We start from the raw sequence: 17,106 nt of genomic DNA on the forward strand, positions 1-17,106 counted from the left end.
TCTTGCAGAAAGGGTTTAAAAATAACCTCACACAGGGAGAATCGTCAGTCCAGACTTGTTCAGTTTAATGCACAACCATGAGGTTTATTGTTTTCAGGTACACCTGTTTGGATTTGGATCACCAGATCTTTTTAAGGCAGGAAGGGATAGTTCAGAGCAAAAGCACTAACAAACAGGAAGCCACAGTAAGGATTTCCTCTCTGGTCTCAGCACAAAGTTCATGTCAGGTATTGACTTTAGAGTAAGAAAGACAGCACAGCTCTGACCTTGCTAAACTTACATGGACTGATATTTGATCTAGCAATGCAGGGGGAAGGAGGGATGGAATTAATGTCTAGGCTGGATCTGAAAGGGCTAAGGTTGTGCACAAAAACAGAATATTTACCCCGTCTAAAAGTGAGAAAGGAGGAGCTGTGGGTGTCAGGGGACAGGTTTCATTCCAGGAGTGGTAGAAATTCCTGGTGTGTGCTCTGGTTGTTCAAGCTTTGCACAGCGTGGGTGCACCTACATGTGCACTTTATTGCAGAGTTGACTGATTAGCTCCCCAGTAAAGCATCACCATCTACACATGTGCCAGTATTAGGGTGCAGAAAATTAAATTAATCCTGCCAGAAGATAGTATTGTCAGGGACAGTACTGTCTTCTGGCGGAGTCATTTACTCCACAGAGATGGAAACCAGGACTGGCTAGAGCACAGGAGTGCTAAAGTGTGGGGGCTGCCTGCCTGCCGCCCTGCACTTTAGCACCCTCACCAGCTCTGATGCCACCACCCAAAGCTTAGGACCACCCCCCCCAAGCCTGTTGTCAACTCGGGGTGGCTCTACCCTGGCTCAGACCGCTGCTGTCCCAGGTGCACATGTAGCAGCTGCCTCTGGCTGAAACAGCTCTGGAGTTTATTGCTGTGCATTAATTTCATGTGTAGATGCACCCAGTAAGTGGTTTGGACTCCCCAGCCACTTTGGTAAGTCCAAAGTGGACTTTGGACTTACCTTCTGGGTTAAAACTGGCAGCCCAAACTTGGGCCAGACTCTCCTCTCCCCTCCACAAATCTAACTGACTTCAGCAAAAGAACAATTTACAGTGGAGGAAAGGAGGGAAGTCGCACCCGATGAGTCAGGACAAAGGAAGGCCCGTAAAATTGGTATGCAAAAGACATTAGTGATCTATACACACATGACAAATACTGACGCACAGAAGGGAGAAATGCACAGACAGCGTGCAGTTCCCTCACCCTTTCCCTCAAGATCTCAATGTGGGAGCTTTTCAAGGAAATCTTACTAGGCAAGTATTATGGCCACTCCTCCAGGGGCGGGGGAGAATGGCGGAGGCTCAGAGAAATCAGCAACTTGCTCACAGCTTCGCAGGACTCCTGTCACTGAGCCAGGCTGGGGGCAGACGCCATTCCTCTGCCTGCCCTCCTGTGCTTTGTTCACAGCACTGGTCCTTCCTCCCAGGAGAAGCCCTACGTGCAGAATTAGCCCTCAGCAAACACTGAGGTGTGAGTAACAGCTGCGGATGCCATTGCCCCTGTAACCTCCTGCATTCTTACAATAGTTTTGCAGGGCTGGAATCGGATACCAGGCCTCACACCCTTCCACACCCAGAGATACTCTGCAGGAGGACACGTGAGAAAACGTGCTCCCCCGCAGCATTCGTTCCAATGGCAAGGAGATAGATTGGCTTTCCACTGCTTCAGGGTAAATGCTGCGGTAGCTTAGAGTCAGCTCACGTGTTCACGTCTTGCAAGAGAATCTTGGCTCCTTGGAAGCTGCTGGAGGAGCTCCCTGCAGAAAGGATCTGGGAGAGAAGTGGAAGTCATATGGGAGCCTTTCCAGGGGCTTGGCTCACAGCTTGGAAGCAGGGTGGAATGCAGGATTTGAAGTGAGCCTGCATCCAGCTCCTTGGGAACTGCCTTTTCATCCTTGTGCCGGAAGAGATCACACAGTGATAGTAGCAGGCATGAGGAGAGGGAGCCGGGAGGTGGGCTCCAGCATGGGCGGGGAGGAAGATAAAATTTCTTTTCCCTTCTCCAATAGATCCCTGCCTTAGGCCAAGCCCTGAAGTTTGCAGTAGTGAACATTTTTTTCCATTGATTGTAATAGGAACTTTGTCCAAACCAGACCTGTGTAACAGCTGAAGGATTGACCTGCCCAAGCAGATCTTAGAGCCAGGCCTACATTTCAGAGGGATGGAGTGGGGGGTGCTCACATTTCAGAGGGATGTGTGCGTTTAGGCTAGGGACAGAAGTTGCACGCAGACTGGTTTAAGTGATTGGAAACTGGTTTAGACCTGTAACGCAACAGAAGTTCAGTGCGCATAAACCGTTTTCAAAATGGCCAGAACCAGATTAAAATACACCTGGTTGGATGGAATATCAGACTTAACTGATTTAGATCAAACCGGTTTGTGGAACTTCTGTTCCTGACCCCTTCCTGGTTCAAGTAACTCACAGTCTCCAAGCATCCCAGGATGCTTTGCAACCTTGGGCTATGCTGTCTGTGCCGGTGGAGCAGGGACTGCCTCACCCCTCTGCTCCTTAACCTGCTTTCTGCCTGCATCTGTCAGCCCATAGGGACGGTGCTGGGTAGGGGGGGAACAGACCCCCCCAGACCCCCTAGCTAGGATCTACACAGCACATGAGGGGAGGAAAAGCCCCTGTGGGGGGGCCTTTCTGGCCCTTGGCAGCCCTCCTTCCCAGCTGCTGATTGCTTCAGTGGTTGCCCCAGGTGGGAGGGAGATGTCATCCTGACCGGGTGCCTGCCCATGCAGCCCAGCATGGGGGCACTGGCGAGCCCCGACCTTGGGGGGCTTCCTCTCACTCCAGCCAAGGATCCCCCAGCCCAGAGCAGCCCCAGGGAGCTGAGGGGAATTCTTCCCTTCCCCAGCCCCAGAGCTGCTGGCTTTAACCCCTGCCAGTCTCGGGGTTAGCCCTGGGCAGCCTCATGAGCAGAGGGAAATTTTTCCACTCCCTTGCCCCAAGGTGGGGCAGCACCCAGGCAAGGGGCTCCTCACCCCCCTTTTGGGGGACAGCAGGGCCTGGGGGGTGCATACCAGGGACACTTGGCTGGGCTGGCAATGACCAGCAAGCTGGGACATGTGCTCTAGCACCCCCCCACCCTAGTGGCCTGGGTCCATGCAGGCTTCCCCTTGCCTTTCCCAATCGAATACAGAATGTCAGTTCAATTGGTTATCGGTTTGACCTACACAGCTTAGAGCTGCATTTCTCAACCCGTGGGTCACAAGAATACGTGAAAGGGTCACAAACAGACTTTAAAAATGGACCAACACACTTCAAAAATGGATTCTCTTTTAAAGGAAAAAAATGTGGGAAGCTGTGGATTTTCCTTTGCAGAGCTCCAGGCTGCAAGGGGCTGCTTGGGACCCCCATGCCTCACACACCCCCTTGCCCCACACACCCACCCCCTGCTTTATGCACCGTGGGGCTAGGGGTGGGGGGCAGTGGGTCGGGAGCAAGGAGCACTGGGTCAGGACTTGCCATCGATGTTCACAAATGGGTCCTGGTACAAAAAAAGTCAAGAACCACTAGCTTAGAGGAATTGGCTTAGATTGCACCAATTCTGCCTCCGGCTTTTTGACTGTTTGTATTTAGCCTTACAGAACAGTATGTGCTTAAATGCCATAGTCTCTGCTTCACATTTTTCCAGCATTACCTCTTTTTTTCAATCAACTGAACTGTAAGCATCTGGGCTGTTCGCCAATAATCTTGGAAAAAGGGAAGTCAAAAGGTGCAGAAGTTTTCTGAGTAGCTGCAGTACCCATGCAGCCCTCCCCTTTTAGCCCTTTTAAGTCTGTGGAACAACCTTTGACTGTGAAGCAACTAATGAATTTGTATAAGCCTATTCCCAACTATATAACAACAAATCAGTTCAAATGCTAAAGGCCTAAATGCTGGGGCTTTTTAGAACATGCCATGCATTCCACAGCTGCTTTTGGGGGTGGAAGGAGGACATGTTTTATACAGAAGCTTTGAGCCCTGATTGCCAAATCAGAAGTCAATACACATATTTTATGGAGGTGGATTTCGAAAGAATGGTCATCTTAAAGGATGGGGTGGGGTGAAGTTCCCTGCAACACTGAACTCCTTGCAGGTTGACAGCAAGTTGGATGCATGGTTCTGTTATTAGAGCATAAAGTAGCACTTCCAGGTTCAAAAATGACAAGCCACACCTCAAAAAAAGAATGAGAGATCCCCTTTAAAAATTATAGAATTCTTTTTCAATACTGAGTCCTTTTTTTTTTTTTGCTTTCTGGCTACTTTTCAAGACGCTCAAGCTCATATCTTCAAGCTTTTCTCTGCCAAATTAGAGCTAGAAACTGTGGCTTGTGTCTCTAAGGAAAGATTAGGTTCTTGTGTAATCCCTTCAGACTGGGAGCTGGGATTTTAAGCGTTGGGGCAGGGGGAAATTCCAAATATTGTGGGGCATGGAGGAAATAAAAGCACATGAATTGGGGGTCCTGGGTAATTGCTGCTGGTTGGCTAGCTTCTTTAAATTTGACTCTTCTTCTAACTGCCTTGTTCACCAGGGGTCAGTACTACTGAGCAGTGGAATAGGAGCACGTTGCAAGCTCATTCCTGTGCCCATTGTGACTAGATTCCCTGCTGCTATACAGGAGTTAGGGTTGCATTGTCCCCTCTGCCTTGTGAGCAGCTGAGTGCCCAATGGGTTGGAGCAGTGCAGAAGTAGGAAATTTGTTTTGTGTCATCCTCCACCCTTCTCTGTTGAAGCCCCTCTTGGGATGGTACAGTGAACTGAGGCACTGTGCTTGATGGGAAGGCCCTAAGGAGCTTTCAGAGGAGCTTTTCTTCACATCTTCCTATCCTTCACCCCCATTTTATGGCCCTGACAGCCCTAATTTCTTCTTTCCATGTTGGAATCTTCTGCTCAGCATAGGAGAGGTTCCCTGAGAGTACGGTGCTTATAGTACTGAAAGAGACTCCCTTACAGTACCGTAAAGGAGGGAACTGGGAGACGTCCCAGATGGCTAGATGAAGAACCAGAAGCTGTCACCGAAGTTCAGAGCCTCTGGGTGGAAAGCGCTAGCCTCTGTGATCCCAATACAGCTGCTGACTTTAGGCACTGGTTCCCTGCCCCGTCACACATACCGCTTTAAACTTCCATCGCCAGTTATGACCAGCCTCTACCAAGTCCAACAGAGGGAAGCCATTAACCAAGCTCTTGCTGCAGAAGACACTCCTGCCCGCTCTCCAGAAACGCCAGACAAACTCCATGAAGGCCAGCCTTAGCATCTGCAGTTCTTCATGTACTTTCCCTGATTATTTTGATTTGAAAAGTGCTGCTAAAACATACCGGAAAGGCATAAACTCTTTAACCTAACTGGAGTCTGTTGCTGGAGGCCTTATCTCAGATGAAACATTCACAGTCAAGAGTGAATTTATCCTGGTCTGACATTGCTGTGTGAGGAGTCAGTGCCTCCCGCTTTCCGTCCTTGCTGCCTACAGAATGCCTGCTACAGATAATACCCTCCTGGAGATGGCCTTTGAAAGAAGAGACCCAATAATTGGTATTATAATATCATTTCCTGCAAGGTACAACCCATTGTGCACTCACATCTAGCAGGCAAACACTACACTGTTCAAGTGACATCTGATTAAGATAAGCAGAGGAAGAGATTAAGAGCATGTTACAAACTTAACTTCCACATCAGCCAAAGAAACAAAGGAAAAAGCAAGCACTATAATGGGATGCTTTTATGAACAGGATGTGATCAAACCTATTTTTGGAGTCATATTATGAACATTCAGACATAGCAAGGTTTTTAAAAAGCAGTTAGAGGGGAACTCTCATAGAGGCGACATTCATATTTGTAAGGGAAATAGAATCAGAATGTGTTACCAAGAACATTTTAAAAGCTAATTTACGTTCTGCCATCCAGAAATGCATAGATAGTGAGATGGGTTTGTCAGGACTGATCCTACATTGAGCAGGGGGGGCTGGACTAGCTGGCCTCCTGAGAGCCTGTCCAGCTCTGTTTTTCTGTGATTTTGTGCTGTTTATTTTGTGTACTTAATTTAGCTCAGACTAAGAAAACAGGCTTGCCATTTTCCCACTAGCAGGAGAGCACAAAAACAGGATTATGGATTGTACAAATCTAACGTGGGCTTTGCAACTCTCTGGGGATTACAGATTATTCCATGCTTCCCACACATGCATAATTTGAACATCCATCCTCTGCTAGGACCAGTCTCAGCTGAGTGCAGGGGAGGTGGGGAAAGCCATAAAGGAAGCAGCTGCAGCTTCTGAGTCCTGGGGCCACAGTTTGGCTGCCAATACAGACTAGAGACCAACCTGGGGGTTGCTCTAAACTTAAAGCACTGATGCAGCAGCCAGGAGACTATCATGCAGAAGTTGTCAGTGCACAGCACATCGAACTACAACCCTGCTAGCCCCAGCATGCCACCTGTGTCTACTTTATACTTTTTTAGGTATTCTCCCTGCAGTAGGAGAATCCCCTGCTGGCTCTTTAAAACAGCGCTGGCCACCTACTGCCTAACAGGACTGTAGCAGGTCAGGCTTGAGCTCGTTTCTACCCGAGTGGCTCAGTTTCCCTCTCTCTTTCTCCACTTCTCACCACACAGCAAGGTTGTTTAGAAGAAGCAGAGCCACAATCGTTTACCCAGAGGAGCAGCGTCCCCCTGACCCCTTCCTAGCCCATTGGTAGGTAGAGCCAGTGCCCTGTGCAAGGTGCATGCATCGTGTTTAACTTCATTTACTCAGACTGCAGCTACTGAACCACACGTGGCTCTTCACCTCAACACCTCCTCAAGAAGTGTTATCCAAGTGCTTGGGGTTTTGTATGGCATGTACTGGGTATGTTTTAAATAAGTCCATGCAGAAATTTAGCAAACCTCAAAGGCGGGCCACACTTCAAGCATTTTGCTTTGTTGGACTGGGCACATTATGGAGTGTGCTGTAGCTTTTCACTTTGGGTCTGGAACAGATTTGCCACAGTTCACTGAGGGATGTAGATGGGGACTGGGGTGGTGTGGGTGCCAAGGAGTACAGTTGACAAACCAGAGGTTGCAAGCTCGTAGGTCGTAGCAGAAGCGCTTACGGCCCGGCCGTGTCTGATTCTGACAAATCTGCAAATCCTTGTCAGAAGGACATGAAGGACATGAAAAAGGAATGGAAAAGAGGGATGTGGATGTGGTTGTGGTTCTTTGGTTAACGCTGACTGCATGTGTGACCCCAGCTACCGAGGGCGAAGTGTCACTGTATTACATGTTCCTCTCACTCCACTCTGCTCTGGACACCAGTGGGAGAGGAGCAGAGACAAACTTTCAGACTTCGGATGCTTCAAAGGAGGGGCAATAGCTTCATGACTCTCGTGCCTTGTTTCTCATCCCGCCTCAGTGGGCTGCAATGTGCGCGTTGATGTGCGTGTCCATTTAAATGGACATGCAACACCCCCTCTCCATCCCTACAACCCACCCCATACGTGTGGAATTACCATTTAATAGAGAGTAAAACACGCTTATTAGCCAGCACCACGTGGCACAGTCAAGATCACGGATGAAGCAAACAAACCCAGTAAGAGCCTGGTCAAAATGTTCCCCTAATGGTTTAAATGTTAAAAAATTGACAAATACAAATTCTGGCAAGTGGTTTCTCTGTGGTGAGGGGAGAGGAAAGAGGTTTTTACTGGAAATCTTTTGATCATAAGGCCCTCCCCCACAATTTCTGTTTCCAGCCAACATTTTCAGGATTTGAAATCTCAGTCAAAAAGTAAAAATGAATAAAACACAGTTTCAGGAAAAGGGAAGGGAAGAACACTTTTTCGGCTACTTCTGTATACCGCCACCAAGAGCAAACCCTCATTTAGATTTTGTAAGGTAAGGAGCTCTAGACTAGAGGAAAATAGCAAACACCTGTAGCTATGGCACTTTCAACACTATCCTTTTCCCTGTGGGCAAACTGGCCAATGGCTAGGGATTGATGCATTGATGTAAATTTATTAGATTGTGTCTGCAGCCTTTGATGCACCAATGGCTAAAGCCAATGGTTTAACTCTGAGGTGTCAAACATACGGCCCAAGGACCAGATCCAGCCTGCAAAGTCCCACCATTCAGCTCCCAGTGCTGCATTTGGGTCTGGTCAGACCTACATGGGGTACAACGTGTGCCCATGGTGCAGGGCCAGTCTGCAGGCTGGATTGGGCCAACGGACCCCCTCCCCCTCTCCATCCCCTTCCCTCTCCCATTCCCCCAGTATACCAGATCCCATGGCCATTCCAGCAGGTCTAGGACCCACTCTGTGTGCAGTACAGATCCTGGACTGGGCAGAACGGGCGCTGCATGTGGCATGGTCCAGCCGGAGCAATGGCTGCACTGCACATGATAGCTACCCTAGCCACATTGTGCCACTGCTCTGGGGCACACGCCACCCATAGAGCCCACTGTGGCAAGTCCAGTACCCATGCTCCAAGCAAGCACCATGTGCAGCATGGGTCATGGACTGGCTGGAGCGTTCCCTGCTCACATCACAGTCACAGAGCTGCTGGGGCTGCTGCCATATGTGGTGCAGTCTGGCCAGGGTAGCCACTTTATTGGACCAAGTTTAACACTCCTGGTTTACCTAGTGGTTAAAATTCTGGATGAATTGCAGTGATCAATCAAAATATGGGTGGATTAAATGAAGTGATATGTTTATTCCATAGCTGGAGAGGTATTCTTCCATGGGTCAGCGTACCTGCTGGGCACTTCCAATTTGACTTGGGAATAAAGACCTTCAATGCGTCTCAGGTTTACATCTCTGATGGCCATGAGAAGCGCCCGTGCCTTAAAAGAGTTGTTCTTACCTGATCTTTTCTTTCCCTTTAAGGAGAGATTATTCACAATGTCTTTCAAGAAAGAAGGTGCCCACAAGAAATGGGCTGCCTTAAAGGAGAAGCTTGGGCCCCAGGAGAGCGACCAGACAGAGGCCAACCTGGAAAATGCAGAGCCAGAGCTGTGCATTCGCCTCCTCCAAATCCCTTCTGTGGTGAACTACTCTGGGCTCAAGAAGCGGCTGGAGAGCAGCGATGACAGCTGGATGGTCCAGTTCCTGGAACTGTGTGGCCTCGATCTGCTCCTAGAAGCCCTGGACAGGCTGTCTGGGCGAGGAGTGTCCAAGATTTCTGATGCCTTGCTTCAGCTCACCTGCATTAATTGTGTACGAGCAGTAATGAACTCCCAAAGGGGAATTGAATACATTGTGGACAATGAAGGCTACATCAGAAAACTCTCTCAAGGTAAGAACAGTCACCCTTCCTTTCAAGCCACATGTACTAGACAGCAGAAAGCATCTTAATAAGGCTTCCTGCTGCTTAGCTATTTGCTCTGCTCTGAACATATTTCACCGACTACAGTTTCCTTTGAATTAATTGTATAATTCTACAATCTTTTAAACACGTAGGGGCTCTAGCATATGCCCTCACACGTACATTAGATGTTATTTGGATGCCTGTTGATGTAAAACACATTATTTTCCTCACAAAGAACCCCTTCTTTATAATAGCAGCAGTCCTTCCAGTTTCTGGTGCAGAGGCAGGGGGGAGGAAAAAATCAGACCCATTTCCACATACAAGTCTTTTGTGTTTGCTAAAGTTTAGAGACAGTCTGTCTTGGCGTAACATGGTCCCTTCTGGTTCATTCAGTCTCACCCCTCACCTAGTAACCAGCTGTTTGATGCTCATTCTTTCTTATGCCACAAAATAGGGAGTCGAGTTACTCAGTGAAGCCTTAGGCAGACAAGGTTCCTTGGGTGAATTTGATATCTTTTATTAGACCAACCCAAATGGTTGGAGAATAGTTATTAAGCAAGCTTTCGGGTTCAAAAAGTCAGGCTAAGGAAGCTTCAGCAATGAAGCCTTGACAGTTATAACCGATATAAAGGAAGGCAATTCCTTTTTTTCCTAAACTCAGAAAAACTGGGTTCTGTACTTAGCCTGGTGACAGACCCCCCCCCCCCCCAGTGTCTCAGTCTGTTCCCATCCATAAAACAAAGATGATAATTCATTTTTCTACCTTTTGTCTGTCTTTATATAGATTATTTGTACAAAGCTAACCACAATGAAGAGATCTTCAGTAGAGATCTATGTCACTTTAATCAAGCCATAGCCATTAATTTACATCCATCTAAAGCCCCCACGTAATTTAAGTCCTGGTTCTCAAGTTTAAAGGGGAGCTTCCCTTTTCTTCTTTCCAAAAATGTATTTTACCCAGATACAACATATACAATTGGGAATTTCTACCCTGTTTAGCAATCCAGCCTTTCTTCAATGGCAAAACACAATTAAGATATCCCGAGCAATTCCTACTAGGACACAGAGAGGGAAACGGGGAACACAGAAATTCAGGAGGGGTGATTAGAGCAATTGGGTTACTTGACATCCATTTTGGGCCCATCTAAATGAAAAATAGAACTGTATTCATGCAAAAAAAAACCCCCAAAACAAAACAAGAAACTCACAAAAAATGAGTATTTTGTCTGCCATTCAAGGAACTAAACAATTTCTGCAAATTTAAAATAAAAATGCATAAATCAAGCGTCGAGATTTTTCACTGAGCAGGATATGCTAATATTTTCAAGCTCACATGGAGTCATAAGCACATAGCTGGGATGGGTGAAAGGTCCTGGACCGGGAGGATCTTTCAGAGCATTACGCACCAATATCCATGCTTTCTTGTTCTGCAGCACTAGACACATCTAACGTCATGGTGAAGAAGCAGGTGTTTGAACTGCTAGCTGCACTCTGCATGTACTGTCCCAGTGGCCATGCTCTGGCTTTGGATGCTCTGGACCATTACAAGGTAAGTGCAGAAGTAGAGTTATCATCCATAACAGTTCCCCATGCAGTATTTCTTACTGTTCTGTTGTCAGCCCACAAATCAGATCCATGGCCAGTTCTCTCCCATGCAGGCTTAGGGGTCAGTTTACATCATACTGCTGATGAGCAGGAAGTCAAATATTAATTTTATAGGAGGTTTGGCTTGGTCAGAAAAAAAAAGAAACCTCCCTTCCACATCAGCAGAAATCTGAGCGGCTGCTCAGTAACTCGGCTACAGGAAGCCGGCTGTCAATCTCAGATCTCTGTGGTTGGCCTAACTCAAGGACAAAGGCACTATTTCTCTGGGTTTCTCCGCCTGTAAAAACCAGGCTTGGGAACTATATTAGGGAGATGCTCTGCATCTCAACAACAGTCCAACCAAGATGTCCTCCAGTGCTAGAGAGAAGATCCCAGTTACTTCCACTGCTGATTAGATGCTTGTTCCATGACTGAAAGTCCCTCCTTTCCCCCACATCTTTTCCCTCCACTGACGAGGATTTAAGATGCAGAAGTTGTTTTAGAATCTGGTCTTAAAGGAAGAGGTTTCTGAACACGAAAGTCTGCAGTAACCCTTGTGTCCTTCTTAACAGACCGTGAAGAACCAGCAGTATCGGTTCAGTGTCATAATGAATGAGCTCTCGACCACAGATAATGTACCTTACATGGCAACACTGCTAAGTGTCATCAATGCGATAATACTGGCGACAGAAGACCTAAGAGTCAGAGTGCAAATCAGAAATGAGTTTATTGGTAAGAAAGTTGCTCAGACCCCATTCTCTCCATGGGAATTAGCCTCTTGAATCCAGAGCATTTTGTTGCCTGCTTCCAGCCAGGGTGGATTTGATTTAAACCAAATAGATTTAAATCATTATTTGAATCAGTGGGCAAGAGGCCTTGCTTTAATCATTGTTTTCTACAAGAAGTGCATTCTTGTCATTGATATTCTTTATTCATTTAACTTTTTGAAACTTTGCACTTTTAGAGAGAGGTAAGGGCTTGTTCTGTGTATACAAACTTGCAGAGAGACAATAGGGCTGGTGGGTGGGTAATCAGGTCTGCTATTTCTCATTTCCGTATATTGCTGTTAATAAGGATGTTATCTCTGGAAACAATAAACTCTGCCTATGCATGAAGAAGGGTGTTTGTGCCTGAAAACTTGCAAAGAACATTGTTTTCCAACTATTTAGCTGATCTTAGAAAAGATATCACATCTGCCCAAAGAACCATGTCTGCCTATGATCTCTGGAGACAAATCAACAGTTTGAGAACTGAAACTGAGCATCACAGAGATGCTTAATGGGGTCTTCTAGACTAAGCACTGAGTCCCATTGGGTAGAGTGGTTTTCTTTAGTCTTTACTAATCTATGAAGGAGCCTCTAGGGACCCCATGAGATTGGGCCCCTAACATAGTCTATGGCCTCTTGCGACCTACTTCTAAAAAGGTTACATGAATATATTGTCTCAAATAATATATAACTAGAAGTTATAATCCCTATTCTATGATGATATCATTGAGCTTTAAACATACCTTAAATTAAAACTCTCTCTATATAAATTTATTATTTTTAAAAGCATCTTAACAAAAAAATCTGATTAAATTAAAAAAAAAATCTGATTTAAATTTTAAAAAATCCTTTTTTTTTAATCATTGATTTTTATCTACCCTGTTTTCAACACATGAGTAAATACACCATAGTTTCTTGTATACCACACGTCCTCAAATAAGATGCACCTTGTTGTAGGAAGGCAGAATGAAGAAAATATTTTTTTCCTGGAATATTGGCTGCTCGGCCAAAAGCTGCTGCTAATTCAGCAGTGGCTGTGAGACGGTTAAACCTTTAGCCTTTGGCTGAGCAGCAGGGGATGAGCAAGTGACCCTGAAAACTGGATTTCATTCTGGCTGCATGCAGCCAGAATGAAGCGCACCCCCAGCTGTTCTAGCTTCCCCATACTTCTGCTCTAGCAGGGTAATCGGCTTCCTCACTAAAGACACGTGCCTCAGTTTGGGGGAAATGTTGCATGTGATAGGTAAATAAATACAGTATTTAGAATAGTTTGAAAAATAAAAGTATACAAATTGCATCACATCAAGCATCATATATTAATAAGTAGTCCGACTGAGCACCAACTTACTGACCTCCAACTCATCTCTGTTTTTATCTCTGAGAAACATCCTTTAGTAGATTGTTGTAAGCCTTGTTCCTCCCTTTCATATCAGTTCAATCTTTTCCCTTTGTATCCTAACAGAACTCCCACTTAAATTATCCTGCATATTGTAACCCATTGTTCCAGGAGCTATTTTAATCAACACTTTTCTATAGCATGCCAACCTTCATTCGAGTTCTGGAGCAGCCAACTTCAGTTCTGGAGCAGTTCTGGAGCAGTTAATGGGAGCCATGCTTCCTTTTGCCAGGAGTGACTCAGTTTGGCCCTTTAAATATAGCACACAATTTAAAAACAACACAGCTTATTCTAATTGCTTGAACAGGAGTAATACAATATCTAATGAGGCAGATGTTCCATTTTAAGAGACTTCATGTGCAGTTTACACATTTATGCTCTTAAACAGCATTGTAAACTACGCTCCTGAAATACTTCGCTCAAAGGGATTTTCCAGGTGCACAAATAATTGCAAGATCAAGGCCCACAAGTTCCTCAGTTAACATTCTTTCTTTGTAGTCACTGAACCTGCAAGGACTTAAAACACATGCTTAACATTCCCTACTCCTCGTCGAAGACCATGTTATTATGGACAGTAGGTAAAGTTAAACTTGTGCTTAAGTGTTTGCAGAATTGGGCTCTTAGCTCTCCATATAGTACTGTCCATAATCAGTAGAGATTTCAACAGTAAAATTAAGTCATCATGATGATAATAAATACCCACACCTCCAATAGCAATCAAATTATTTGCATTTATGAAAGGACAGAGAGGGGAGGATAGAGTTGCATAGAAAATCATTCCCTAATGCCATCACAAGTGCCTACATTCTAGTAGGTCATAATGCAAGATATGTTCTCTCCCCCTTGCAGGTCTGCAGTTGTTGGATATGTTGAACAAACTAAGGTAAGGTTTTTTCTATTCAATTTTCACTATAAAAGGAAGTTTACTTTGATATAACTATAGAAACACAGCAAGTGTTTGAGCAATTCCTTTTATTTGTATAAAATAAACAAGCTTGGTTAGAACGGGTTGAGTGAAAAGGATAATAAAAAAATCTCTTAAAACGGAGCCAAAGAGATTTTAGGCCATCCTGACTTAACACACCATTTACCAGATTTTAAGAGGAAAAATATTGCCACATCCACAAAGACCCCAACACTAATAGGAGCAGTGGCCATGATTAATTCTTGCAAGCAGTTTTTAAAGTCAAACCAATCAGACCTTTGTGAACCAATGTACTGTTGGCTTGGTGAGTCCACATCTCAAACTGAGCCTATATCATAAAAACATAAGAAGCACAATACAGGAGCAAACAAATGGTCCATCTAGCCCAGTACCTCATCTCAGGTAGTGGCAGGAATTGATGCTTTAGAGGGAGAGTACTGAACAGAGTATAGCTAGAGTAGTCTATACCCTAGGGTGGTGTTGAGCGGCCTGGCATTTTTAAGGCCTGTTTGCCGCTGCTGCTGCTGCTTGTCCCAGAAACATCTGTCTAAGGCCCCTGATAGACATGACATCATGCAATTAAATTCTTCCACATTTAACGTGGAACTTCTTTATGATTGGTTTGTATTGCATGTGTGGCATGAACATGCTACCACAGAAGCCTGACTTGGGGAGGGACTCCCTGATCCCAGGCTCCCTAAGCCTATGTGCAACCCAGCTGCATGTGTGCCCTTTGCATATGTGAATATGAGGGGAATACGAGATCAGAGAATGGATCCATGCTGGGTTTCCCTGCATCGACAAGCTTAAAGACACACCAGGCAGCCCAGTATCAGGGACTGATTCCCAATGCTGTGCTGCCTAGTGTGCCTTTAAAGGTCCAAGCACAGGGAACCCAGCATCAGGGGGTAACTCCCCTCTCACCAGCAAATTGAAGGGACTTCCTGGGAACCAGTTTCCAATAGCTACGCTTCCCACAGCTCCTTTTGAAGGTCCAGGCATGGGAAGCCTAGGCCCATGCACCAGCAGCTATGCAATTGGGACCCAACTAATTTAATCCCAGTCACCAAAATCATGCATCCTGCCTTGCACGGCCAGCATAGTTTTTGGGATCCAGGATAACATTTGTTAGATCTTAATTGTGTGATTATATTAATGTCTGCCAGGGGCCTAAGGCACTGATTGATCAAGTGCATCTGGACATACCTGTTCACACAGTTTGTTCATTTAGAAGGCTGTTTCATAAGGAAACCATTGAAGATTCAAAATGCATATATAAAAAAAAATATATCCACATAATTGGAATCTCTATCACAGCCCTTTAACAGCTAGAATATAAATGATGTTTCCATTAATCTCTGCTAAGGAGGGGAGTGTTTCTGTGCTGCAAGTTCTTAGAAGTTTTCATAGAATATTCTTCTTTTAGGATTTTTAACAAAATGTTCAGCAACTTGGAAGGAACTTCACTTGACTTCTGAGATTTGAATGCCAAAAAGCAGAGGGGAAAAACAGAAATGTGAAAGTGTCTGGCAGATTTTTTTTTTTTTTTTTTTTTTTTTAATTATTATGCCCCCTTACAAAACTCAGACTGAGCCAGATTCTGGCATGCTGATTTACTTTGGAGTTTATTGCAGAGGAAGATAGTGCTCAGTGTGAGAATGTATGGGTGGGGTTTCTTCCTCTATGAATAATGGAAAGGCAAATAATTCCAGCAGTGATCATCAGCCAAGTCGAGGAGGGTGGTAAAAAGACACCAGTCATTACAAGCAGAGAAGTATTACTGAAAAATGATTATAGACTCTCTCCAATTAAAACAAATGTTCTGGCATGGCAGAGACATAGAAGAGGATGATCTGCTTATCCAGTGTGAAACATTTGAGGAGGCCAAGACAGAAGATGACGAGGAATTGCTGAAGATAAGTGATGGGATTGACATGAACAATCACCAGGAGGTCTTTACATCTCTGTTCAATAAAGTAAGTAGGCCCTCACTTTTGAGATAAAGTTTCTGCAGTGCTAACACCAGTATCCATCACTCCACACAAGAAATGGGTGCTGGCCTCACGTATGAAAGAATTAATAGGAGTTGCCATGTATTTTAGGTGAGCAGCTCTCCAGCCTCTATCCAACTGCTGTCCATTCTCCAGAGCCTTTTGCATCTGGAATCTTCTCATCACTCCAGCCTGCTGCTGTGGGAATCCTTGGTTACCTTAGCAAACAGGGCCATTCTGCTTGCAAATGATGGTAAGACCATTTTGATTGACTGGTATCCCAAGCCTTGCTCTCCATTCCTTAAGTCTTTTTCATGCATACATAAGTTACTTCAGGTCTGGAACCCATCAAGATTAAACAGAACTCAGAATGAAAATAAATGTGCATCTGCATGGAAGTCTTGGGTCTACTGAAATTAGTGGACGTTTCACCATCTGCTTCAGTGGGGCCAGGACTTCATTTCTCATCTCTGTAAACTAACTCCAAAAATTGTTCTCCTCCAACCATGAAAGCCTTTCTGCAGATTGCAATCAATTTTGGATCTGGCTTTCAGTCCGGGTCTTGATCATATAGTGAGTTCGTTAGGGAAAAATCTCACTGTAAAACAGATCTGCAGACTTCAGCAGTGTAAGTGAAGAAACAAGGGGGATAGACACATAGATACATACACATTGTTTGGAAAGAATTTGAATAGTATGCCAGTGTTTCGGTTGCACTGTTTATCCTGGTTTAAGTCTGTTATATTTACAGTACAAGGGAACAGTGTTGAAGACATCATCGAGAGACTGCTCTCCATAAAGAAGCATCCAAACAAACAAAAAATAAAGCAAAACCAATCGCCTGAGAATGTAAATGAATGCAGTCAAACGGACACGGACTTAGAGGAGCTGCCAAATGCAAAGCAGAGCCCTGTTGTGGCAGCCGTTGTCCCCAGCACACTAGCACCACCAAGTCCTCCAGAGGCCATCCTGCCCTCGCAGCTTCCGACCTGCTCAGCATCACCAGGGAAGAATACATCTCCACCCCTTGCTGCTGCTCCCACCCCACTATCCCCACTGCTGCCTCCTCCTCCACCATTGCCTGGCATGGCACATATGCCTCCTTCCCCTCCCCCACTGCCAGGCATGGCAAGCATGCCCCCTCCCCCGCCCCCACTGCCA

At 45.4% G+C, this 17,106-nt stretch overlaps 1 protein-coding gene across 1 annotated transcript in view; it reads left to right on the forward strand.

The window, feature by feature from the left end:
* LOC102369107 (inverted formin-2) overlaps window positions 1-13,916 on the forward strand; it is a 28,285-nt gene extending 14,369 nt beyond the window's left edge. The window contains exons 2-5 of the mRNA XM_006018059.3: window positions 8,862-9,270; window positions 10,716-10,831; window positions 11,439-11,598; window positions 13,879-13,916. Of these exons, the coding sequence (XP_006018121.1) occupies window positions 8,877-9,270; window positions 10,716-10,831; window positions 11,439-11,598; window positions 13,879-13,916 (708 nt within the window). The 5' untranslated portion in view covers window positions 8,862-8,876. The remainder of the gene's footprint in view (window positions 1-8,861; window positions 9,271-10,715; window positions 10,832-11,438; window positions 11,599-13,878) is intronic.
* Window positions 13,917-17,106: the final 3,190 nt, after the last annotated feature.

This window comes from Alligator sinensis, unplaced genomic scaffold (genome assembly GCF_000455745.1).
Source record: "Alligator sinensis unplaced genomic scaffold, ASM45574v1 scaffold85_1, whole genome shotgun sequence".
Taxonomy (NCBI): Eukaryota; Metazoa; Chordata; order Crocodylia; family Alligatoridae; genus Alligator; species Alligator sinensis.